Raw genomic sequence first — 27,849 nt, forward strand, 5'->3', positions numbered from 1 at the left:
GATATCACTGGGGGCAAGGGCCACGCCCTTCCTCAGGATAGGTCTTTTCAAGACCAAAAATAAACCTAAGTTTCGTCCCTTTCGCAGAAACGGATCAGCCCCAAGGGCTACGTCCTCTAAGCAGGAAGGTAATACTTCTCAAGCCAATCCAGCCTGGAGACCTATGCAAGGCTGGAACAAAGGAAAGCAGGCCAGGAAACCTGCCACTGCTACCAAGACAGCATGAAATGCGGGCCCCCGATCCGGGACCGGATCTGGTGGGGGGCAGACTCTCTCTCTTCGCTCAGGCTTCTGGAGTTCAAGGGGCTTCCTCCAAGGGGGAGGTTCCACAGGTCTCAGTTGTCTTCAGACCACATAAGAAGACAGGCATTCTTACATTGGGTAGAAGACCTGCTAAAAATGGGAGTGATTCATCCTGTTCCATTAGGAGAACAAGGGATGGGGTTCTACTCCAATCTGTTCATAGTTCCCAAAAAAGAGGGAACGTTCAGACCAATCTTAGATCTCAAGATCTTGAACAAGTTTCTCAAGGTTCCATCGTTCAAGATGGAAACCATTCGAACACTTCTTCCTTCCATCCAGGAAGGTCAATTCATGACCAAGGTGGATTTCAAGGATGCGTATCTACATATTCCTATCCACAAGGAACATCATCGGTTCCTAAGGTTTGCATTCCTGGACAAGCATTTCCAGTTCGTGGCGTTTTCTTTCGGATTAGCCACTGCTCCTAGGATTTTCTCATAGGTACTAGGGTCCCTTCTGGCGGTGCTAAGACCAAGGGGCATTGATGTAGTACCTTACTTGGACGACATTCTGATTCGAGCGTCGCCCCTTCCTCAGTAAAGGCTCACACGGACATTGTCCTGGCCTTTCTCAGTTCTCACGGATGGAAAGTGAACGTGGAAAAGAGTTCTCTATCTCCGTCAACGAGGGTTCCCTTCTTGGGAACTATAATAGACTCCTTAGAACTGAGGATTTTTCTGACAGAAGCCAGAAAAACAAAGCTTCTAGACTCTTGTCGGATACTTCATTCCGTTCCTCTTCCTTCCATAGCGCAGTGCATGGAAGTGATAGGTTTGATGGTAGCGGCAATGGACATAGTTCCTTTTGTGCGCATTCATCTAAGACCATTACAACTGTTCATGCTCAGTCAGTGGAATAGGGACTATTCAGACTTGTCTCCGAAGATATGATTATATCGGCAGGCACTGTTTTAGACACCTTATTCTTTAGGGGCTTTCCCTAATCATAGTCAGAGCCTCATTTTCGCGCCGGTATGGCGCACTTGTTTTTGAGGACAGCATGGCATGCAGCTGCATGTGTGTGGAGCTCTGATACATAGAAAAGTCTTTCTGAAGGCATCATTTGGTATCGTATTCCCCTTTGGGCTTGGTTGGGTCTCAGCAAAGCAGATTCCAGGGACTGTAAAGGGGTTAAATATAAAAACGGCTCCGGTTCCGTTATTTTAAGGGTTAAAGCTTCCAAAATTGGTGTGCAATACTTTTAAGGCTTTAAGACACTGTGGTGAAATTTTGGTGAATTTTGAACAATTCCTTCATACTTTTTCGCAATTGCAGTAATAAAGTGTGTTTAGTTTAAAATTTAAAGTGACAGTAACAGTTTTATTTTAAAACGTTTTTTGTGCTTTGTTATCAAGTTTATGCCTGTTTAACATGTCTGAACTACCAGATAGATTGTGTTCTGACTGTGGGGAAACCAAGGTTCCTTCTCATTTAACTATATGTATTTTATGTCATAAAAAATTTTAGTAAAAATGATGCCCAAGATGATTCCTCAAGTGAGGGGAGTAAGCATGGTACTGCATCATCCCCTCCTTCGTCTACACCAGTCTTGCCCATACAGGAGGCCCCTAGTACATCTAGTGCGCCAATACTCCTTACTATGCAACATTTAACGGCTGTAATGGATAATTCTATCAAAAACATTTTAGCCAATATGCCCACTTATCAGTCGAAAGCGCGACTGCTCTGTTTTAGAAAATTCTGTAGAGCATGAGAACGCTGATGATATGGTTTCTGAAGGGCCCCTACACCAGTCTGAGGGGGCCAGGGAGGTTTTGTCTGAGGGAGAAATTTCAGATTCAGGAAACATTTCTCAACAAGCTGAACCTGATGTGATTACTTTTAAATTTAAGTTGGAACATCTCCGCGCTCTGCTTAGGAGGTGTTATCCAATTTGGATGATTGTGATTATCTGGTCATTCCAGAACCACTATGTAAAATGGAAAAGTTCTTAGAGGCCCCGGGGCCCCCCGAAGCTTTTCCTATATCCAAGCGGGTGGCGTACATTGTTAATAAAGAATGGGACAGGCCCGGTATACCTTTAGTACCTCCCCCCATATTTAAAAAATTGTTTTCCTATAGTCGACCCCAGAAAGGACTGATGGCAGACAGTCCCCAAGGTCGAGGGGGCGGTTTCTACTCTACACAAGCGCGCCACTATACCCATAGAAGATAGTTGTGCTTTCCAAGATCCTATGGATAAAAAATTAGAAGGTCTGCTAAAAAAGATGTTTGTTCAGCAAGGTTCCCTTCTACAACCAATTACATGCATTGTCCCTGTCACTGCAGCCGCGTGTTTCTATTTTGAGACCGACGCCAGTCTGATGGGCTGGGGCGCGGTCTGGGGATCCCTGAAAGCTCAGGGTCTTTGGTCTCGGGTAGAATTTCTTCTACCGATAAATATTCTGGAACTGAGAGCGATATTCAATGCTCTCAAAGCTTGGCCTCAGCTAGCGAGGGCCAAGTTCATACATCAACCATCAGGGGGGAACAAGGAGTTCCCTAGCGATGGAAGAAGTGACCAAAATCATTCTATGGGCGGAGTCTCACTCCTGCCACCTGTCTGCTATCCACATCCCAGGAGTGGAAAATTGGGAAGCGGATTTTCTGAGTCGTCAGACATTGCATCCGGGGGAGTGGGAACTCCATCCGGAAATCTTTGCCCAAGTCACTCAACCGTGGGGCATTCCAGACATGGATCTGATGGCCTCTCGTCAGAACTTCAGAGTTCCTTACTACGGGTACAGATCCAGGGATCCCAAGGCGGCTCTAGTGGATGCACTAGTAGCACCTTGGACCTTCAAACTAGCTTATGTGTTCCCGCCGTTTCCTCTCATCCCCAGGCTGGTAGCCAGGATCAATCAGGAGAGGGCGTCGGTGATTTTGATAGCTCCTGCGTGGCCACGCAGGACTTGGTATGCAGATCTGGTGAATATGTCATCGGCTCCACCATGGAAGCTACCTTTGAGACGAGACCTTCTTGTTCTAGGTCCGTTCGACCCACTCCAGCTGACTGCTTGGAGATTGAACGCTTGATCTTATCAAAGCGAGGGTTCTCAGATTCTGTTATTAATACTCTTGTTCAGGCCTGAAAGCCTGTAACCAGAAAAATTACCACATAATTTGGTATATCTGTTGGTGTGAATCTGCAGGATTCCCTTGGGACAAGGTTAAGATTCCTAAGAGTCTATCCTTCCTTCGAGAAGGATTGGAAAAAGGATTATCGGCAAGTTCCTTGATGGGACAGATTTCTGCCTTGTCTGTGTTACTTCACAAAAAGCTGGCAGCTGTGCCAAATGTTCTAGCCTTTGTTCAGGCTCTGGTTAGAATCAAGCCTGTTTACAAAATTTTGACTCCTCCTTGGAGTCTCAACCTAGTTCTTTCAGTTCTTCAGGGGGTTCCGTTTGAACCCTTACATTCCGTTGATATTGAGTTATTATCTTGGAAAGTTTTGTTTTTGGTTGCAATTTCTTCTGCTAGAAGAGTTTCAGAATTATCTGCTCTGCAGTGTTCTTCTCCTTATCTGGTGTTCCATGCAGATAAGGTGGTTTTGCGTACTAAACCTGGTTTGCTTCCAAAAGTTGTTTCTAACAAAAACATTAACCAGGAGATAGTTGTGCCTTCTTTGTGTCCTAATCCAGTTTCAAAGAAGGAACGTTTGTTGCACAACTTGGATGTAGTTCGTGCTCTCAAATTTTACTTAGCAGCTACTAAGGATTTCAGACAAACTTCGTCTTTGTTTGTTGTTTATTCTGGTAAACGGAGAGGTCAAAAAGCAACTTCTACCTCTCTCTCCTTCTGGATTAAAAGCATTATCCGATTGGCTTATGAGACTGCCGGACGGCAGCCTCCTGAAAGAATCACAGCTCACTCCACTAGGGCTGTGGCTTCCACATGGGCCTTCAAGAACGAGGCTTCTGTTGATCAGCTATGTAAGGCAGCGACTTGGTCTTCACTGCACACTTCTTCTAAATTTTACAAATTTGATACTTTTGCTTCTTCTGAGGCTATTTTTGGGAGAAAGGTTTTGCAAGCCGTGGTGCCTTCCTTTTAGGTGACCTGATTTGCTCCCTCCCTTCATCCGTGTCCTAAAGCTTTGGTATTGGTTCCCACAAGTAAGGATGACGCCGTGGACCGGACACACCTATGTTGGAGAAAACAGAATTTATGTTTACCTGATAAATTACTTTCTCCAACGGTGTGTCCGGTCCACGGCCCGCCCTGGTTTTTTTAATCAGGTCTGATGATTTATTTTCTTTAACTACAGTCACCACGGTAACATATGGTTTCTCCTATGCAAATATTCCTCCTTAACGTCGGTCGAATGACTGGGGTAGGCGGAGCCTAGGAGGGATCATGTGACCAGCTTTGCTGGGCTCTTTGCCATTTCCTGTTGGGGAAGAGAATATCCCACAAGTAAGGATGACGCCGTGGACCGGACACACCGTTGGAGAAAGTAATTTATCAGGTAAACATAAATTCTGTTTTTAGACTGCAGATTTCCCCAGAAATGTACCATTATTGTCCCAAAGTTTAGCCAGTGGGAGAAAGCAAAGGCCAGGCCTCGCCCGGAGTGCTGTTTTGCTCCTCCTCGGGCTTCGCCTGGCAACGCTCTTTTTGGTGGCCAGGAACCCCCCCACGCTCCATGCAGGGGATTTTCTACAAGTGTATGTGTGTAGGTATAATATTTGCAGGGATCATAGGATGTGCTGCGTTGGATGTGTGGTATTGATATGCTGAAATGACTGGTCTTTGCATGTTTTTGACATCCAAGGGGTTAACTAGATTAAAGATTGTGCATTCCAATAGGAATAGGGCCCTCAATTCCTCCTGTATTTGTTTGTCAAATTTTATCTTGTCTCTTACAATTGTTATATCATTGTTTTAAATGAATTGTACCCATGGACAGCGCATTGGAATATGTTGGCGCTTTTTAAATAAAGTATAATAACTACTACTGGTCTTTGTATAACATGGGGGTCTACATGTGTATGAAGTGTGTATATAATTTTTTTTTTAGGTTTTTATGATGTTTTGGTTATATTTCAATAACCACATTGCACATTTAGTTTGATGTTCCTAGTTTTTCTTGAAATTTACCTTGTGATTTGTAATTGGATGTCTGTGTTTTCATTCATTCTATATATTGTATAGTATATTCCATGCGTACCACATTTACATCTATAGGAGTATGTTTAAAAAAAAAAAAAAAGGTTCTCAGAAAATAAATTTATAACTTAAGCACATTTATTACTTTAAGCAATACAGTTTAACAAATCTTTTTATCATCCATATCCCAACTTCTTAGGTGCAATGCATGTTTTCAAAAGTAAACTGTGTTATCGCACAATTTAAAAGATGATAAATTCATTAATTTTATAGCATGTTGTTGTTTTAGTTCATTGTGTGTGTATGTATGTCTCCGTGTATAAAAAAAAAAGTGTGTGTGTGTGTACATATATATATATATATATATATATATATATATATATATATATATATATATATATATATATATATATATATATATATATATATATATATATATATATATATATATATATATATATATATATATACAAAATAAACAGAGTCCAGCACTTATTAAATTACTTTAGCCTGGCTGTGTGCTCGTTACAATGGGCTATCAGCAAGAACCCAAACAGATACAGTCCATATGTAGAAAGTAACAGCACCACTGCATCAATATTCTTAAAGGTGAATTATTTCTTTATTGGAGATATCACAACAGATAAAAGCGACGTTTCGGACCTACATGGTCCTTAATCATGCATAGTTAAAACACAGTAAAACACACATTTAAAAAGGGTGATTTGACCAATGAAATTTCAGCTCACATTCTTAATTGAATTAACCCATGCCTATCCAAGCATGATAATATACCTATTAATTTTTGTAATAGTGGCCTCTAGTGGTACCATATTAAATGACACCCTATCAGAATTTATAAAAACAAATACAGATCGTAGTCCCTATTCAGACCATAAGGGTACAATGTATTTAATTTCTCCAACATAGGTGTGTCCGGTCCACGGCGTCATCCTTACTTGTGGGATATTCTCTTCCCCAACAGGAAATGGCAAAGAGCCCAGCAAAGCTGGTCACATGATCCCTCCTAGGCTCCGCCTACCCCAGTCATTCTCTTTGCCGTTGCACAGGCAACATCTCCACGGAGATGGCTAAGAGTTTTTTTTGGTGTTTAAATGTAGTTTTATTCTTCAATCAAGAGTTTATTTTAAAATAGTGCTGGTATGTACTATTTACTCTGAAACAGAAAAGAGATGAAGATTTCTGTTTGTAAGAGGAAAATGATTTTAGCAACCGTTACTAAAATCGATGGCTGTTTCCACACAGGACTGTTGAGATGAATTAACTTCAGTTGGGGGAAACAGTGGGCAGACTTTTGCTGCTTGAGGTATGACACATTTCTAACAAGACTTGGTAATGCTGGAAGCTGTCATTTTCCCTATGGGAACCGGTAAGCCATTTTCTTAGTTTAGTATAAGAATAAAGGGCTTCACAAGGGCTTTAAAGACTGGTAGATATTTTTCTGGGCTAAAACGATTACTTTATAAGTATATTTAATGGATGTTAACTATAAATAGTTCTTTTAATCTTGGGGATGTATTAAAAAAACGGCAGGCACTGTATTGGACACCTTTTTCACTGGGGGCCTTTTCTAGTCATAGGCAGAGCCTCATTTTCGCGCCACTAATGCGCAGTTGTTTTTGGAAAGCAAGGCATGCAGATGCATGTGTGAGGAGCTAAGAACCACTGAAAAAGCTTATTGAAGGCGTCATTTGGTATCGTATTCCCCTCTGGGCTTGGTTGGGTCTCAGCAAAGCAGATACCAGGGACTGTATAGGGGTTAAATGTAAAAACGGCTCCGGTTCCGTTATTTTAAGAGTTAAAGCTTTCAAATTTGGTGTGCAATACTTTTAAGGCTTTAAGACACTGTGGTGAAATTTTGGTGAATTTTCAACAATTCCTTCATACTTTTTCACATTTTCAGTAATAAAGTGTGTTCAGTTTAAAATTTAAAGTGACAGTAACGGTTTTATTTTAAAACGTTTTTTGTGCTTTGTTATCAAGTTTATGCCTGTTAACATGTCTGAGCCATCAGATAGACGATGTTCTGTATGTTTGGAAGCCAAGGTTCCTCCCCATTTAAATATATGTGATGAATGTGACATAGTGTCCAGACAAAGTAGGGACAATGATGCCACTGATAATGATGTTGCCCAAAATGATTCCTCAAGCGAGGGGAGTAAGCATGGTACTGCATCATCCCCTTCTGTGTCTACACCAGTCTTGCCCACACAAGAGGCCCCTAGTACATCTAGTGCGCCAATCCTTCTTACTATGCAACAATTAACGGCTGTAATGGATAATTCTATTAAAAACATTTTGTCCAAAATGCCTACTTATCAGAGAAAGCGCGATTGCTCTGTTTTAGATACTGAAGAGCATGAGGACGCTGATGATAATGGTTCTGACATACCCTCACGCCAATCTGAAGGGGCCAGGAGGGAGGTTTTGTCTGAGGGAGAAATTTCAGATTCAGGAAAAATTTCTCAACAAGCTGAACCTGATGTTATTATTTTTAAATTTAAATTGGAACATCTCCGCGCTCTGCTTAAGGAGGTGTTATCTACTCTGGATGATTGTGACAATTTGGTCATTCCAGAGAAATTATGTAAGATGGACAAGTTCCTAGAGGTCCCGGTGCCCCCCGATGCTTTTCCTATACCCAAGCGGGTGGCGGACATTGTAAATAAGGAATGGGAAAGGCCCGGCATACCTTTTGTTCCTCCCCCTATATTTAAAAAATTATTTCCTATGGTCGACCCCAGAAAGGACTTATGGCAGACAGTCCCCAAGGTCGAGGGGGCGGTTTCTACTCTAAACAAACGCACTACTATCCCTATAGAAGATAGTTGTGCTTTCAAAGATCCTATGGATAAAAAATTAGAGGGTTTGCTTAAAAAGATGTTTGTTCAGCAAGGTTACCTTCTACAACCAATTTCATGCATTGTTCCTGTCACTACAGCAGCGTGTTTCTGGTTCGAAGAACTAGAAAAGTCGCTCAATAAAGACTCTTCGTATGAGGAGGTTATGGACAGAGTTCAAGCACTTAAATTGGCTAACTCTTTTATCTTAGACGCCACTTTGCAATTAGCTAGATTAGCGGCGAAAAATTCAGGTTTTGCTATTGTGGCGCGCAGAGCGCTTTGGCTAAAGTCTTGGTCAGCGGATGTGTCCTCCAAGAACAAATTGCTTAACATCCCTTTCAAAGGTAAAACGCTGTTTGGCCCTGACTTGAAAGAGATTATTTCAGACATCACTGGGGGAAAGGGCCACGCCCTTCCTCAGGGATAGGTCTTTTAAGGCTAAAAATAAGCCAAATTTTCGTCCCTTTCGCAGAAACGGACCAGCCTCAAATTCTACACCCTCTAAGCAAGAGGGTAATAGTTCTCAAACCAAACCAGCCTGGAGACCGATGCAAGGCTGGAACAAGGGTAAGCAGGCCAAGAAACCTGCCACTAAAACAGCATGAAGTGTTGGCCCCCGATCCGGGACCGGATCTGGTGGGGGGCAGACTCTCTCTCTTTGCTCAGGCTTGGGCAAGAGATGTTCAGGATCCTTGGGCGCTAGAAATAGTTTCTCAAGGTTATCTCCTGGAATTCAAGGAACTACCCCCAAGGGGGAGGTTCCACAGGTCTCAATTGTCTTCAAACCAAATAAAAAGACAGGCATTCTTACCTTGTGTAGAAGACCTGTTAAGAATGGGAGTGATTCATCCTGTTCCATTAGGAGAACAAGGGATGGGGTTTTACTCCAATCTGTTCATAGTTCCCAAAAAAGAAGGAACATTCAGACCAATTTTAGATCTCAAGATTCTAAACAAATTTCTCAGGGTTCCATCGTTCAAGATGGAAACCATTCGAACAATTCTTCCTACCATCCAGGAAGGTCAATTCATGACCACTGTGGATTTAAAGGATGCGTATCTACATATTCCTATCCACAAGGAACATCATCGGTTCCTAAGGTTCGCCTTTCTGGACAAGCATTACCAGTTTGTGGCACTTCCATTCGGATTAGCCACTGCTCCAAGGATTTTCACAAAGGTACTAGGGTCCCTTCTAGCGGTGCTAAGACCAAGGGGCATTGCAGTAGTACCTTACTTGGACGACATACTGATTCATGCGTCGTCTCTGTCAAAAGCAAAGGCTCATACGGACATTGTCCTAGCCTTTCTCAGATCTCACGGGTGGAAAGTGAACATAGAAAAAAGTTCTCTGTCCCCGTCAATAAGTGTTCCCTTCTTGGGAACAATAATAGACTCCTTAGAAATGAGGATTTTTCTGACAGAGGCCAGAAAATCAAAACTTCTAAGCTCTTGTCAAGTACTTCATTCTGTTCTTCTTCCTTCCATAGCGCAGTGCATGGAAGTAATAGGTTTGATGGTTGCGGCAATGGACATAGTTCCTTTTGCACGAATTCATCTAAGACCATTACAACTGTGCATGCTCAGACAGTGGAATGGGGATTATACAGACTTGTCTCCGACGATCCAAGTAGATCAAAGAACCAGAGATTCACTCCGTTGGTGGCTGAACCTGGACAACCTGTCACAGGGAATGAGTTTCCGCAGACCAGAGTGGGTCATTGTCACGACCGACGCCAGTCTGGTGGGCTGGGGCGCGGTCTGGGAACCCCTGAAAACTCAGGGGCTATGGTCCCAGGAAGAATCTCTTCTCCCGATAAACATTCTGGAACTGCGAGCGATATTCAATGCTCTCAAAGCTTGGCCTCAACTAGCAAAGGCCAAATTCATAAGGTTTCAATCAGACAACATGACGACTGTTGCATATATCAACCATCAAGGGGGAACAAGGAGTTCCCTGGCGATGGAGGAAGTAACCAAAATAATTCAATGGGCGGAGAATCACTCCTGCCACTTGTCTGCAATCCACATCCCAGGAGTGGAAAATTGGGAAGCGGATTTTCTGAGTCGTCAGACTTTCCATCCGGGGGAGTGGGAACTCCATCCGGAAATCTTTGCCCAAATAACTCAATTATGGGGCATTCCAGACATGGACCTGATGGCGTCTCGTCAGAACTTCAAGGTTCCTTGCTACGGGTCCAGATCCAGGGATCCCAGGGCGACTCTAGTAGATGCACTGATAGCGCCTTGGACCTTCAACCTAGCTTATGTATTCCCACCGTTCCCTCTCATTCCCAGGCTGGTAGCCAGGATCAATCAGGAGAGGGCTTAGGTGATCTTGATAGCTCCTGCGTGGCCACGCAGAACTTGGTATGCAGACCTGGTGAATATGTCATCGGCTCCACCATGGAAGCTACCTTTGAGACAGGACCTTCTTGTTCAAGGTCCATTCGAACATCCGAATCTGGCTTCACTCCAACTGACTGCTTGGAGATTGAACGCTTGATTTTATCAAAGCGTGGGTTTTCAGATTCTGTCATTGATACTCTTGTTCAGGCTAGAAAGCCTGTAACTAGGAAAATTTACCATAAAATATGGAAAAAGTATATTTGTTGGTGTGAATCTAAAGGATTCCCATGGAACAAGATAAAAATTCCGAAGATTCTATCCTTTCTACAGGAGGGTTTGGAGAAAGGATTATCTGCAAGTTCTTTGAAGGGACAGATTTCTGCTTTATCTGTTTTACTTCACAAAAAACTGGCAGCTGTGCCAGATGTTCAAGCTTTTGTTCAGGCTCTGGTTAAAATCAAGCCTGTTTACAAACCTTTGACTCCTCCTTGGAGTCTCAATTTAGTTCTTTCAGTTCTTCAAGGGGTTCCGTTTGAACCCTTACATTCCGTAGATATTAAGTTACTATCTTGGAAAGTTTTGTTTTTGGTTGCAATTTCTTCTGCTAGAAGAGTTTCAGAGTTATCTGCTCTGCAGTGTTCTCCTCCTTATCTGGTGTTCCATGCAGATAAGGTGGTTTTGCGTACTAAACCTGGTTTTCTTCCGAAAGTTGTTTCTAACAAAAACATTAACCAGGAGATAGTTGTGCCTTCTTTGTGTCCGAAACCAGTTTCAAAGAAGGAACGTTTGTTACACAATTTGGATGTAGCTCGTGCTCTAAAATTCTATTTAGAGGCTACAAAGGATTTCAGACAAACATCTTCTTTGTTTGTTGTTTATTCTGGTAAAAGGAGAGGTCAAAAAGCAACTTCTACCTCTCTCTCTTTTTGGCTTAAAAGCATCATCCGATTGGCTTATGAGACTGCCGGACGGCAGCCTCCTGAAAGAATCACAGCTCACTCCACTAGGGCTGTGGCTTCCACATGGGCCTTCGGGAACGAGGCTTCTGTTGATCAGATATGTAAGGCAGCGACTTGGTCTTCACTGCACACTTTTACCGGATTTTACAAATTTGATGCTTTTGCTTCTTCTGAGGCTATTTTTGGGAGAAAGGTTTTGCAAGCCGTGGTGCCTTCCATCTAGGTGACCTGATTTGCTCCCTCCCATCATCCGTGTCCTAAAGCTTTGGTATTGGTTCCCACAAGTAAGGATGACGCCGTGGACCGGACACACCTATGTTGGAGAAAACAGAATTTATGATTACCTGATAAATTACTTTCTCCAACGGTGTGTCCGGTCCACGGCCCGCCCTGGTTTTTTTTTAATCAGGTCTGATGAATTATTTTCTCTAACTACAGTCACCACGGTATCATATGATTTCTCCTATGCATCTGCTCTGACTAGATTATCCCTTAGATTTCTCACCCGTCTATAGGATGGCATTGGTGGTAATTTAAAGGACTCGACTTCAGGATTAAATTTTGTTAATAAACACTGGCATTTATTAACAAAATTTAATCCTGAAGTCGAGACGGGTGAGAAATCTAAGGGATAATCTAGTCAGAGCAGATGTAGGGACAACTAAACAATCTGAAATTAACTATTTGACCACTCCTAATAAAGGTTGTTATCCTTGTCTGCACTGTGCACAATGTAATTCAGTCATTAGAGGTAAATATTTGGCCCAAAATGACAAACGTAAACAGTATACTATCAATGGTCTATACACTTGTCAAACCAATTATGTAATCTATCTTCTCAAATGTCCATGTGGCCTCTGTTATATCGGAGAGACCACCCAAGCCGCTAGGGATAGGTTTAGTCAGCATAAGGCATCAATTAAATCTAAAGATATGACTCTGCCAGTATCTGCACATTTTACCCAAATGGGACACACTGTTAGCCAGTTGCGCTTTCAAGTAATCGACCATATCCCCACACATAGAAGAGGGGGTAACAGAGAACTTAAACTAAAACAAAAGGAAGTTTGGTGGATCAAGAAATTAAATACATTGTACCCTTATGGTCTGAATAGGGACTACGATCTGTATTTGTTTTTATAAATTCTGATAGGGTGTCATTCAATATGGTACCACTAGAGGCCACTATTAGAAAAAGTAATAGGTATATTATCATGCTTGGATAGGCATGGGTTAATTCAATTAAGAATGTGAGCTGAAATTTCATTGGTCAAATCACCCTTTTTAAATGTGTGTTTTAACTATGCATGATTAAGGACCATGTAGGTCCGAAACGTCGCTTTTATCTGTTGTGATATCTCCAATAAAGAAATAATTCACCTTTAAGAATATTGATGCAGTGGTGCTGGCCTGGCCTTTCCGACTGACCTGGCGTCAGTCAGTGTGTGGTGGAGTGGGCGTGGCCAGCGGGTGCGTCGTGGGCGTGGCTGGCGGGTGCGTCGTGGGCGTGGCCAGCGGGTGCGTCGTGGGCGGGGTCAGCTGCCGAAACAGAGCAGAAGATGGGGGATAAAGAGATGGGGGAGAGAGAGAGACGGGGGATTAAAAGAGGGGGGAGAGAGAGACAGCACAAAAGAGAGAGGAGAGACAGAGACAGCACAAAAGAGAGAGGAGAGACGGAGACAGCACAAAAGAGAGAGGAGAGACGGAGACAGCACAAAAGATAGAGGAGAGACGGAGACAGCACAAAAGAGAGAGGAGAGACGGAGACAGCACAAAAGAGAGAGGAGAGACAGACAGCACAAACGAGAGGGTTGAGACAGACAGCACAAAAGAGAGAGGAGAGACAGAGACAGCACAAAAGAGAGAGGAGAGACAGAGACAGCACAAACGAGAGGGGAGAGACAGAGACGGCACAAAAGAGAGAGGAGAGACAGAGACAGCACAAAAGAGAGGAGAGACAGAGACAGCATAAAAGAGAGAGGAGAGGAGAGACGGCACAAAAGAGAAAGGAGAGGCAGCACAAAAGAGAGAGGAGAGACAGAGACAGCACAAAAGAGAGAGGAGAGACAGACAGCACAAAAGAGAGAGGAGAGACAGCACAAAAGAGAGGGGAGAAAGAGAGCAAAAGAGAGGGAGGATAGAGAGCGAGCAAGAGGTGGGAGAGAGCGCAAAAGAGAGGGGGGAGAGAGAGCGCAAAAGAGAGGGGGGAGAGAGAGCGCAAAAGAGAGGGGGGAGAGAGAGCACAAAAGAGAGGGGGGAGAGAGGGCGCAAAAGAGGGGGGGAGAGCGCAAAAGAGGGGGGAGAGAGAGTGCAAAAGAGAGGGGGAGAGAGAGAGCGCAAAAGAGGGGGAGAGAGAGAGCGCAAAAGAGGGGGAGAGAGAGAGCGCAAAAGAGAGGAGGAGAGAGAGAGCGCAAAAGAGAGGAGGAGAGAGAGAGCTTAAAAGAGAGGGGGAGAGAGAGAGCAAAAGAGAGGGGGGAGAGAGAGCAAAAGAGAGGAGAAATTATTTATTATATAGATATACAGATACCTGTCATACATACACACACACACCCACACCCATTATATAATTATTATATATACACATATAAATGCACATATATATATAGTAAATAATTTATAGTACAGTCACTGTATTTCTCTCTTCAAAGCAAAAAATATTTATTTCCAGAATATATATTGTGTATGTATATATGTGTGTATATATATATATATATATATATATATATATATATATATATATATATATAATTATAAAAGGCCAAGTGTGTTTGTCTGAAGCTGTCATGCGCGGTAGAGACTGCGCGTGAGGACAAACACACCTGGCCTTCCAGCTGATCTGGCATCTGGCGTGTGGTGGAGTGAGCGGGGCCCAGATGTGACGTGGGCGGGGCCGGGCGTGACGCAAGCCGGGCAGGGCCAGATGCCGGGGCCGACTGCCGAGACAGAGAGCTCTAAAGAGGGGGATAGAGAGAGCAGAAGAGGGGGGATAAAGAGAGGGAGAGAGACGGCAAAAGAGAGGGGGGAGAGAGCGCAAAAGAGAGGGGGGAGAGAGCGCAAAAGAGAGGGGGGAGAGAGCGCAAAAGAGAGGGGGGAGAGAGCGCAAAAGAGAGGGGGGAGAGAGCGCAAAAGAGAGGGGGGAGAGAGCGCAAAAGAGAGGGGGGAGAGAGCGCAAAAGAGAGGGGGGAGAGAGCGCAAAAGAGAGGGGGGAGAGAGCGCAAAAGAGAGGGGGGAGAGAGCGCAAAAGAGGGGGGGAGAGAAACGGCAAAAGAGGGGGGAGAGAGAGCAAAAGAGAGGGAGAGAGAGAGAGAACAAAAGAGAGAGGGAGCAAAAGAGAGGGGGGAGAGAGAGAGTAAAAGAGAGGGGGAGAGAGAGAGCAAAAGAGAGGGGGGGAGAGAGAGTAAAAGAGAGGGTGGAAAGAGAGAGGGGGGGAGAGAGAGTAGAAGAGATGGGAGAAAGAGAGAGCAAAATAGAGGGGGGATAGAGAGAGAGCAAGGGGTGGGACCGCTGTACTGCAAGAAATGGCCCGTGTACACTGGCTTCAGGACTAGTATATATATAAATAGCATATATAAATAGCAAGTAGAACAAATAATATCCAGCAAACACTCTCATAAGACACGGCTGCCGGGGGGGCACCTCAAAATCCTCCTGTATGTAGCGAATTTATTTCAGAAGACACTCTCCACAAATACCCTTTTATTAAGTGGTAAACGTTTTCGTGGTCACCCCCATCCTCAGACTGGTCGGGCGACCCGAAACCGTTTACCACTTAATAAAAGGGTATTTTTTAAGCAGACAGTGTCTTCTGGATTAAATTTGATATATATATATATATGTGTGTGTGTTTCTGGCGAGCCTGCAGACTCGCCAGAAACAGCAGTTATGAAGCAGCGGTTACAAAGACCGCTGCTCCATAACCTGTCTGCCTGCTCTGAGCTAAAATTATTACGCCTTTTTTCCCCTTGTTTTTTTATAGCAATTTTTTTAACGTTAACGATGTTAGTTATCATGATAATCTTAAAAAAAATTATCATTGTTTCCCATTTCCTCTTAAACCTGCTGTATTAAGGGGCATGTGATATTATTTGCAACTATTTATATATTTTTTTGTATATTTTCTTGCCATGATGTATCAAACTGAATCTGTCTCTGAATCTACCATAGGAACTCAGCTGCCTGAATATGTTTCTACCAAAGCGAAGTGTGTTTTTTGTAAAAAAAACAAAAAAAAAACTGAACTGATTTCTTCAGCTCAATTATGTGGCTTTTGTTTTGTTGCAGCAGCCATAGCAAAGGCCATGTCTGCTTTACCGCCTTCACATAAGCATAAAAGGGTAGCACATTTTTTGCCTAAAGCTAGTGAATGTTGTACTGTCCTACAGCATACTGACTTATCTTCTACTGATGGGGGTTCCTCTGATTCAGAGGATCCTACATCAGACAAAAAATGATAAATCTTCTTTTCTTTCATGTAATTAGCAAGAGTCCATGAGCTAGTGACGTATGGGATATACATTCCTACCAGGAGGGGCAAAGTTTCCCAAACCTCAAAATGCCTATAAATACACCCCTCACCACACCCACAATTCAGTTTTACAAACTTTGCCTCCGATGGAGGTGGTGAAGTAAGTTTGTGCTAGATTCTACGTTGATATGCGCTCCGCAGCAAGTTGGAGCCCGGTTTTCCTCTCAGCGTGCAGTGAATGTCAGAGGGATGTGAGGAGAGTATTGCCTATTTGAATGCAGTGATCTCCTTCTACGGGGTCTATTTCATAGGTTCTCTGTTATCGGTCGTAGAGATTCATCTCTTACCTCCCTTTTCAGATCGACGATATACTCTTATATATACCATTACCTCTGCTGATTCTCGTTTCAGTACTGGTTTGGCTTTCTACAAACATGTAGATGAGTGTCCTGAGGTAAGTAAATCTTATTTTCTGTGACACTAAGCTATGGTTGGGCACTTTGTTTATAAAGTTCTAAATATATGTATTCAAACATTTATTTGCCTTGACTCAGAATGTTCAACATTCCTTATTTTTCATACAGTCAGTTTCATATTTGGGATAATGCACTTGAATGAATCAATTTTTTCTTACCTTCAAAAATTTGACTCTTTTTTTCCCTGTGGGCTGTTAGGCTCGCGGGGGCTGAAAATGCTTCATTTTATTGCGTCATTCTTGGCGCGGACTTTTTTGGCGCAAAAAATTATTTTCCGTTTCCGGCGTCATACGTGTCACCGGAAGTTGCGTCATTTTTTTGACGTTATTTTGCGGCAAAAATGTCGGCGTTCCGGATGTGGCGTCTTTTTTGGCGCCAAAAGCATTTAGGCGCCAAATAATGTGGGCGTCTGATTTGGCGCTAAAAAAAAAATAAAAAAAATAAAAAAAATATGGGCGTCGCTTTTGTCTCCACATTATTTCAGTCTCATTTTTTCATTGCTTCTGGTTGCTAGAAGCTTGTTCTTTGGCATTTTTTCCCATTCCTGAAACTGTCATTTAAGGAATTTGATCAATTTTGCTTTATATGTTGTTTTTTCTCTTACATATTGCAAGATGTCTCACGTTGCATCTGAGTCAGAAGATACTACAGGAAAATCGCTGTCTAGTGCTGGATCTACCAAAGCTAAGTGTATCTGCTGTAAACTTTTGGTAGCTATTCCTCCGGCTGTTGTTTGTATTAATTGTCATGACAAACTTGTTAATGCAGATAATATTTCCTTTAGTAAAGTACCATTGCCTGTTGCAGTTCCTTCAACATCTAAGGTGCAGAATGAATAGAGATTTTGTTTCTGAATCCATAAAGAAGGCTATGTCTGTTATTTCTCCTTCTAGTAAACGTAAAAAATCTTTTAAAACTTCTCTCCCTACAGATGAATTTTTAAATGAACATCATCATTCTGATTCTGATGACTCTTCTGGTTCAGAGGATTCTGTCTCAGAGATTGATGCTGATAAATCTTCATATTTATTTAAAATGGAATTTATTCGTTCTTTACTTAAAGAAGTACTAATTGCTTTAGAAATAGAGGATTCTGGTCCTCTTGATACTAATTCTAAACGTTTAGATAAGGTATTTAAATCTCCTGTGGTTATTCCAGAAGTTTTTCCTGTTCCTAATGCTATTTCTGCAGTAATTTCCAAAGAATGGGATAAATTGGGTAATTCATTTACTCCTTCTAAACGTTTTAAGCAATTATATCCTGTGCCGTCTGACAGATTAGAATTTTGGGACAAAATCCCTAAAGTTGATGGGGCTATTTCTACCCTTGCTAAACGTACTACTATTCCTACGTCAGATGGTACTTCGTTTAAGGATCCTTTAGATAGGAAAATTGAATCCTTTCTAAGAAAAGCTTATCTGTGTTCAGGTAATCTTCTTAGACCTGCTATATCATTGGCTGATGTTGCTGCAGCTTCAACTTTTTGGTTGGAAACTTTAGCGCAACAAGTAACAGATCATGATTCTCATGATATTATTATTCTTCTTCAGCATGCTAATAATTTTATCTGTGATGCAATTTTTGATATTATCAGAGTTGATGTCAGGTTTATGTCTCTAGCTATTTTAGCTAGAAGAGCTTTATGGCTTAAGACTTGGAATGCTGATATGGCTTCTAAATCAACTCTACTTTCCATTTCTTTCCAGGGTAACAAATTATTTGGTTCTCAGTTGGATTCTATTATCTCAACTGTTACTGGTGGGAAAGGAACTTTTTTACCACAGGATAAAAAATCTAAGGGTAAAAACAGGGCTAATAATTGTTTTCGTTCCTTTCGCTTCAACAAAGAACAAAAGCCTAATCCTTCATCCTCAGGAGCAGTTTCAGTTTGGAAACCATCTCCGGTCTGGAATAAATCCAAACCTGCTAGAAAGGCAAAGCCTGCTTCTAAGTCCACATGAAGGTGCGGCCCTCATTCCAGCTCAGCTGGTAGGGGGCAGGTTACGTTTTTTCAAAGAAATTTGGATCAATTCTGTTCACAATCTTTGGATTCAAAACATTGTTTCAGAAGGGTACAGAATTGGTTTCAAGATGAGACCTCCTGCAAAGAGATTTTTTCTTTCCCGTGTCCCAGTAAATCCAGTGAAAGCTCAAGCATTTCTGAATTGTTTCAGATCTAGAGTTGGCTGGAGTAATTATGCCAGTTCCAGTTCCGGAACAGGGGATTGGGTTTTATTCAAATCTCTTCATTGTACCAAAGAAGGAGAATTCCTTCAGACCAGTTCTGGATCTAAAAATATTGAATCGTTATGTAAGGATACCAACGTTCAAGATGGTAACTATAAGGACTATCTTGCCTTTTGTTCAGCAAGGGCATTATATGTCCACAATAGATTTACAGGATGCATATCTGCATATTCCGATTCATCCAGATCATTATCAGTTCCTGAGATTCTCTTTTCTGGACAAGCATTACCAGTTTGTGGCTCTGCCGTTTGGCCTAGCTACAGCTCCAAGAATTTTTACAAAGGTTCTCGGTGCCCTTCTGTCTGTAATCAGAGAACAGGGTATTGTGGTATTTCCTTATTTGGACGATATCTTGGTACTTGCTCAGTCTTTACATTTAGCAGAATCTCATACGAATCGACTTGTGTTGTTTCTTCAAGATCATGGTTGGAGGATCAATTTACCAAAAAGTTCTTTGATTCCTCAGACAAGGGTAACTTTTCTGGGTTTCCAGATATATTCAGTGTCCATGACTCTGTCTTTAACAGACAAGAGACGTCTAAAATTGATTTCAGCTTGTCGAAACCTTCAGTCACAATCATTCCCTTCGGTAGCCTTATGCATGGAAATTCTAGGTCTTATGACTGCTGCATCGGACGCGATCCCCTTTGCTCGTTTTCACATGAGACCTCTTCAGCTCTGTATGCTGAATCAATGGTGCAAGGATTACACAAAGATATCTCAATTAATATCTTTAAAACCGATTGTTCGACACTCTCTAACGTGGTGGACAGATCACCATCGTTTAATTCAGGGGGCTTCTTTTGTGCTTCCGACCTGGACTGTAATTTCAACAGATGCAAGTCTCACAGGTTGGGGAGCTGTGTGGGGATCTCTGACGGCACAAGGAGTTTGGGAATCTCAGGAGGTGAGATTACCGATCAATATTTTGGAACTCCGTGCAATTTTCAGAGCTCTTCAGTTTTGGCCTCTTCTGAAGAGAGAATCGTTCATTTGTTTTCAGACAGACAATGTCACAACTGTGGCATACATCAATCATCAAGGAGGGACTCACAGTCCTCTGGCTATGAAAGAAGTATCTCGAATTTTGGTTTGGGCGGAATCCAGCTCCTGTCTAATCTCTGCGGTTCATATCCCAGGTATAGACAATTGGGAAGCGGATTATCTCAGTCGCCAAACGTTGCATCCGGGCGAATGGTCTCTTCACCCAGAGGTATTTCTTCAGATTGTTCAAATGTGGGAACTTCCAGAAATAGATCTGATGGCGTCTCATCTAAACAAGAAACTTCCCAGGTATCTGTCCAGATCCCGGGATCCTCAGGCGGAGGCAGTGGATGCATTATCACTTCCTTGGAAGTATCATCCTGCTTATATCTTTCCGCCTCTAGTTCTTCTTCCAAGAGTAATCTCCAAGATTCTGAAGGAATGCTCGTTTGTTCTGCTGGTAGCTCCGGCATTGCCTCACAGGTTTTGGTATGCGGATCTTGTCCGGATGGCCTCTTGCCAACCGTGGACTCTTCCGTTAAGACCAGACCTTCTGTCACAAGGTCCTTTTTTCCATCAGGATCTGAAATCCTTAAATTTAAAGGTATGGAGATTGAACGCTTGATTCTTGGTCAAAGAGGTTTCTCTGACTCTGTGATTAATACTATGTTACAGGCTCGTAAATCTGTATCTAGAGAGATATATTATAGAGTCTGGAAGACTTATATTTCTTGGTGTCTTTCTCATCATTTTTCTTGGCATTCTTTTAGAATACCGAGAATTTTACAGTTTCTTCAGGATGGTTTAGATAAGGGTTTGTCCGCAAGTTCCTTGAAAGGTCAAATCTCTGCTCTTTCTGTTCTTTTTCACAGAAAGATTGCTATTCTTCCTGATATTCATTGTTTTGTACAAGCTTTGGTTCGTATAAAACCTGTCATTAAGTCAATTTCTCCTCCTTGGAGTTTGAATTTGGTTCTGGGAGCTCTTCAAGCTCCTCCGTTTGAACCTATGCATTCATTGGACATTAAATTACTTTCTTGGAAAGTTTTGTTCCTTTTGGCCATCTCTTCTGCCAGAAGAGTTTCTGAATTATCTGCTCTTTCTTGTGAGTCTCCTTTTCTGATTTTTCATCAGGATAAGGCGGTGTTGCGAACTTCTTTTGAATTTTTACCTAAAGTTGTGAATTCCAACAACATTAGTAGAGAAATTGTGGTTCCTTCATTATGTCCTAATCCTAAGAATTCTAAGGAGAAATCGTTGCATTCTTTGGATGTTGTTAGAGCTTTGAAATATTATGTTGAAGCTACTAAGTCTTTCCGAAAGACTTCTAGTCTATTTATTATTTTTTCCGGTGCTAGAAAAGGCCAGAAAGCTTCTGCCATTTCTTTGGCATCTTGGTTGAAATCTTTAATTCATCTTGCCTATGTTGAGTCGGGTAAAACTCCGCCTCAGAGGATTACAGCTCATTCTACTAGGTCAGTTTCTACTTCCTGGGCGTTTAGGAATGAAGCTTCGGTTGATCAGATTTGCAAAGCAGCAACTTGGTCCTCTTTGCATACTTTTACTAAATTCTACCATTTTGATATATTTTCTTCTTCTGAAGCAGTTTTTGGTAGAAAAGTACTTTCAGTTTGAATCTTCTGCTTATGTTTTTCATTAAACTTTATTTTGGGTGTGGATTATTTTCAGCAGGAATTGGCTGTCTTTATTTTTTATCCCTCCCTCTCTAGTGACTCTTGTGTGGAAAGATCCACATCTTGGGTAATCATTATCCCATACGTCACTAGCTCATGGACTCTTGCTAATTACATGAAAGAAAACATAATTTATGTAAGAACTTACCTGATAAATTCATTTCTTTCATATTAGCAAGAGTCCATGAGGCCCGCCCTTTTTTTGTGGTGGTTATGATTTTGTATAAAGCACAATTATTCCAATTCCTTATTTTATATGCTTTCGCACTTTTTTATCACCCCACTTCTTGGCTATTCGTTAACCTGAATTGTGGGTGTGGTGAGGGGTGTATTTATAGGCATTTTGAGGTTTGGGAAACTTTGCCCCTCCTGGTAGGAATGTATATCCCATACGTCACTAGCTCATGGACTCATGCTAATATGAAAGAAATGAATTTATCAGGTAAGTTCTTACATAAATTATGTTTTTTGCTTAAAATTGAACATATTTGCTCTCTTTTAAAGGTAGTATTAATTACTTTAGGGATTGAGGAGCCTAAAACTCCAGATGATAAACCTTGTAATCATTTAAATTCTGTGTTTAAAACTGCTCTTAATAGTCCCAAATTTTTTCCTATTCCAGACGCTATCTCTAATATGATTGCCAAAGAATGGTCTATACCTGGTACCTCTTTTAACCCTTCTTTTAGGTTTAAAAAATTGTATCCTTTACCTATTTCGAATTTGGAACTTTGGGAAACGGTCTCTAAAGTTGATAGGGCAATTTCCACTCTTGCCAAATGGACTACCATCCCTATGGAAGACAGCACTTCTTTCAAAGACCCTTTAAATAGGAAGCTTGAATCTTATCTTAGAAGGGCATACTTGCATACTGACTATATTCTTAGACCAGTTATATCTATTGCTGATGTTGCTGCTGCCTCTACTTTTTGGTTAGACAGTCTCGCTCAGCAGTTGTCTTCAGACCCTGAATTACCGACCAACATTAATACGGAAATTATTGTTCCTTCTTTGTGTCCTAATCCTAAGACTTCTATTGAAAGATCTTTACACTCTTTGAATGTTGTTAAAGCTTTGAAATACTATGTAGATGCAACTAAGGATTTCAAACAGACTTCTAGTCTGTCTGTTCTTTTTTCTGGTTCTAGAAAAGGTCAGAAAGCCTCTGCCATTTCTTTAGCATTTTGGTTGAAACTTTTAATTCACAAAGCTTATTTGGAGGTGGGCCAGTCTCCACCTCAGAGAATTACATCTCATTCTACAAGATCAGTTGCCACATCTTGGGCTTTCAAGAATGAAGCTTCAGTTGATCAAATTCGCAAAGCGGCCACTTGGTCTTCTTTACATACCTTTGCTAAATTCTACCATTTTTATGTTTTTGCTTCTTCGGAAGCAGCTTTTGGTAGAAAGGTTCTTCAGGCAGCTGTCTGTTTGATTCTAGTGCCTATGATTTAAGTTTTGTTTGTTTTTTAAATTTAAAAAAAGACTATAACTTTTGGATTTAATTTCTCAGCAAAAATAGCTGTTTTTATTTTATCCCTCCCTTTGTTACTCGTGGACTTCCACCTCTTGGGTATTATATCCCATTAGTAACAGCTTGTGGACTCTCACCACCTATGTGAAGAAAACATGATTTATGTTAGAACTTACCTGATAAATTAATTTCTTTCATTGTGGCCAGAGTCCACGAGGCCCACCCAATTTCTTAATATTTGGGTTATCCTATACTATAAAAGGCCAAGTGTGTTTGTCCGAAGCTGTCATGCGCAGTAGAGACTGCACGCGGATAAACACACTGGCCTAAGTCCCTACCTGTTCTGCCGACTGCGCCGAGCAAAAGTGGGCGTGGCCGAGCGTGAAGGGGGCGGGGCCTAACGCGAAGGCCCGTGAAGGGGGCGGAGCCTAGCGTGAAGGCCCGTGAAGAGAGCTCAAACAGCTCAAGAGAGGGTGGAGGGATGTGGGGAGAGGGGGGGAGATGTGGAGAGAGGGGGGAGATGTGGAGAGAGGGAGGGGGAGATGTGGAGAGAGGGGGGAGATGTGGAGAGAGGGGGGAGATGTGGAGAGAGGGGGGAGATGTGGAGAGAGGGGGGAGATGTGGAGAGAGGGGGGAGATGTGGAGAGAGGGGGGAGATGTGGAGAGAGGGGAGAGATGTGGAGAGAGGGGGGAGATGGGGAGAGGGGGGAGATGTGGAGAGAGGGGGGGAGATGTGGGGAGAGAGAGGGGGGGGGGAGAGAGAGGGGGGAGTTAAAGGGGGAGAGAGAGAGGGGAAAGAGAGAGAGAGAGAGAGGGAGAGAGAGAGGGAGAGAGAGAGGGGGGGGGAGGGGGGAGAGAGATAGAGAGGAGAGACACAGAGAGAGGGGGGAGAGAGAGGGGGGGGAGAGATAGAGGGGCAGAGAGAGAGGGGGGAGAGAGAGAGGGGGGGGGAGAGATAGAGGGGCAGAGAGAGAGGGGGGAGAGAGAGAGGGGGGGGGAGAGATAGAGGGGCAGAGAGAGAGGGGGGAGAGAGAGAGGGGGGGAGAGATAGAGGGGCAAGAGAGAGAGAGGAGAGACAGAGGGGGGAGAGAGAGAGAGAGGGGGGGGGAGAAAGAGGGGAGAGAGATAGAGGGGAGAGGGGGGAGAGAGAGAGAGAGGGGGGGGAGGAAGAGAGAAGAGAGAGGGGAGAGAGATAGAGGGGAGAGAGATAGAGGGGGGAGAGAGAGAGGGGAGAGGGGGGAGAGAGGGAGAGAGAGAGAGAGAGGGGGGGGAGAGAGAGAGAGAGGGGGAGAGAGAAAGAGAGGGGGAGAGAGAGAGAGAGGGGAGAGAGAGGGGAGAGAGGGGGAGAGAGAGGGGGAGAGAGAGAGGGGAGAGAGAGAGACAGAGAGAGGGGAGAGAGAAAGAGAGAGGCGAGAGAGAGAGAGGGGGGGATAGAGAGAGAGATAGAGGGGAGATAGAGAGAGGGGTGAGATAGAGAGAGGGGAGAGAGAGAGAGGGGAGAGAGAGAGAGGGAAAGGGGGGGGAGAGAGAGAAAGAGAGAGAGAGAGGGGGGAGAGAGAGAGGGGAGCGAGAGAGAGAGAGAGAGGGGGGGAGATGGAGAGAGAGGGGGAGAGAGCGCAAAAGAGAGGGGGGAGAGAGAGAAAGCAAAAGAGAGTGGGAGGGAGAGAACGCCAGGGGTGGGACCACTGTACTGCAAAAAATGGCCCGTGTGAACGGGCTTTAGGACTAGTTTTTATATAAAGCACATCTTTGCTCCTCTTTTTTTATGCTTTTACTTCTTAAACACCTCACTTCTTGGCTATACGTTAAACTGAGATTTGAGTGAGGTGGGCGGGGTATTTAAAGGTTTTTGATGCTTGGGAAACTTTGCCCACTCCTGATAGGAATGTATATCCCATTAGTAACAGCTTGTGGACTCTCGCCACCATAAAATAAATTAATTTATCAGGTAAGTTCTTTATTAAATTATGTTTTATCAAGCAGCAGTGATCAGACCGCTGCTTCCTAACCTCTTCTCCACCTCTTAGATTGACCGCTCTTGCTCGCGCGTGATTGGCTGTGCGCGGGCAGGGGGCGGTGTTGTATGCATGTGCAATGCTGAATTCCGGTAGCAGATTGCTGTCTGCCACAGGCGGACAGGGCAAGTATGTGCACCCCTGTCCGCCCTAGCTTGATAAATCTAGCCCAAACTCTTTAGTCTGTAACATTTCGTTCTTGAATTTACTCATGTCCCCGATTCCTCAGTATTGCAACAAAGTTGTTTAATACCACATTTTTATGTGTTTTGTACCTTTATTGTCGCTCTATAGGTTCATAATTACTGGGATATATATTTATATGAATTGCTGTTCGTTTGTTTTTATTTAGTCTTTAAAGCTCGTATGTTGGTAGCTCTTAAAGGGGCACTGAACCCAAATTTGTTCTTTCGTTATTCAGGTAGAGCATGCAATTTTAAGCAACTTTCTAATTTACTCCTATTATCATTTTTCTTCGTTCTCTTGCTATCTTTGTTTGAAAAAGAATCTAAGCTTTTTTTTATGGGTTCAGGACTCTGGACAGCACTTTTTTATTGGTGGATGAATTTATCCACCAATCAGCATGAACAATCCAGGTTGTTCACCAAAAATAGGCCGGCATCTAAACTTATATTCTTGCATTTCAAATAAAGATACCAAGAGAATGAAGAAAAGTTGATAAGAGTAAATTATAACGTTTCTGAAAATGTCATGCTCTATCTGAATCACGAAAGAAAAAATTTGCGTTCAGTGTCCCTTTAACTTGAATGAATAGTGTTTTTCAGAATGTGATACATTGTTTATGTTTGGAGTTTTCTTTAAATACATATTTCCTTGACATAAAATTTAAGTGTTGAATTCCCTTACTTCCTAAGACCTTTTTAGTGGTTGTTCTTGTTCTTTCCCTCTTTTTACAGTACCCATTGATCTAAGGGTATGCACCTTCCATTTGTTTATATTAATAGTAATGGACTTGCCTATTGTATGAAGCAATATTTGATGACCTTTGAAGACCAATACTGTTCACAAACATGTGTGCTATATATTTGTATTGGGCAAAAAATGTATCTGTCTTGGCGCAAATTCACCCATATTAGTACATATCAGTCTGCTCTATCGGCTGAGCTTTTTGAATATAGCTATTATTATTATTTAATGTTCTTTAATAACTTGAGAGGATTATTGCATTTTACAGAATTCCAGAAATCGTTGTTGCATTGATTTGTTTTGTTATGCAGCTTATTTTTATGCACTGTGCTGATTTTGTATGTCTTGTTTTCACAGGGGATCTGTATGGAGCCATTGGTTCTCCAGTTAGAATGACTAGAACTGTTGTGGTTGGCAAAAGGAAAGATTTGGTCCAGCGCATTCTATATGTCCTCACCTACTTCATCCGGTGCTCAGAACTACAAGAGAATCATTTGGTGCGCAGTAAGGTCCTTGAAGAAGGGGAGCAGATTATAAATGGGAGTACAATCACCACCTCATTAGAAAAGGGAGAGGTTGAACAGTCTGAATATGTGATTGTAACTCTAAATAATGAGCCTGCTCTAGTTTTTCCGGCTTTATATTGTAACATGTCATCACCAATAAAGTCAACTATTTTTGCTAAACATAGCAACCCTGAAATTTTAGATGAAAAGAAACTAGTTAAGAAGGTTAGTAAAAATGAGAACTGCATTTCACAGCCAGAACAGGCCTCTCATGCCAATGTATGTGCTTTTGGGAAATCGTCAGCTATTAGCATTAACGGCACTTGCAGAGAGCATCCAACTTTGATAAAAGAAGCCAAATTAGAGACAATGGTTTCCGTTACAAGGGCACCAGTATCTAATATTGAAGGGTTACACACCCCAGATTATATAACGTCATCCTTGATAAGTTGTCAAACTCACACAGACGATGACACTAAAACTTGTAGAACAGGTATGTTGTCAGACTGGGCAAAGGCAGTGCTGCGAGAAGATAAACTTGACCAGAAGTCATCAGAAAAGGTTACATTCAAGATGGGCTGCTCAGCTTCACCTGACTCAGACTTTGAAAGCCATCAAAAGGACATGGATGAAAAAGTAAAATCTCTTAGAATTCAGTCACAGGAAATTAACAATGCATCACAACCTTCTCCTTCCAGTATGGGTGGTGATTATACAGCTGTTCTTCAAAGAAAACTGAGCATCCATTCCCGAATTCCATCCTGTGAGGGCCCTTCTAGCATATTTGATGAATATTTTGTAGAAGGCAATAGCATAGAAACGAATACAGTTGAAGCCCTTCCCTCTCACCCTCTCCTGTCTGATAAATGTTTTGTTTCTCACTTTGTGGCTGAATCAAGAGAAGAAAACTGTATTGAGCAAAGGACTTATAAAAACAGAGCGCTAAAAGCAGATAATACAGGAAGTGGAGGAAACCCTATCCAAACCGGTTCTCAAAATGTCCCCTGTGGTGATCCAGCGAATAACATGAAGTTTAGCATAGGCAATATCCCAAGAAATGAGAGCTGTGACAGTGCACTTGGGATTAGTGATGAGGAACTTAATACACCTGGTTTGTCAACTGATTATCAAGGTCAGACACCTCATTATGAAGAAATAGAACTTCCACTGCCAAGGTAAATATTTTACAGTGGTTTTCAAGTAGAGAAAAAGCTTATTTCTTTCATGTAATTAGCAAGAGTCCATGAGCTAGTGACGTATGCGATATACATTCCTACCAGGAGGGGCAAAGTTTCCCAAACCTCAAAATGCCTATAAATACACCCCTCACCACACCCACAAATCAGTTTTACAAACTTTGCCTCCTATGGAGGTGGTGAAGTAAGTTTGTGCTAGATTCTACGTTGATATGCGCTCCGCAGTAGGTTGGAGCCCGGTTTTCCTCTCAGCGTGCAGTGAATGTCAGAGGGATGTGAGGA

The 27,849-nt window shown here is 42.4% G+C and overlaps 1 protein-coding gene across 4 annotated transcripts in view; it reads left to right on the forward strand.

The window, feature by feature from the left end:
- Positions 1-27,849, forward strand: part of FNIP2 (folliculin interacting protein 2) — a 281,392-nt gene that overhangs the window by 225,276 nt on the left and 28,267 nt on the right. For all 4 annotated transcript variants that reach the window (XM_053703784.1, XM_053703781.1, XM_053703783.1 and 1 more), the window contains one exon: positions 26,223-27,546. In XM_053703784.1, the coding sequence (XP_053559759.1) occupies positions 26,223-27,546 (1,324 nt within the window). The remainder of the gene's footprint in view (positions 1-26,222; positions 27,547-27,849) is intronic.

This window comes from Bombina bombina, chromosome 2, assembly GCF_027579735.1.
Source record: "Bombina bombina isolate aBomBom1 chromosome 2, aBomBom1.pri, whole genome shotgun sequence".
NCBI classification, from domain to species: domain Eukaryota; kingdom Metazoa; phylum Chordata; class Amphibia; order Anura; family Bombinatoridae; genus Bombina; species Bombina bombina.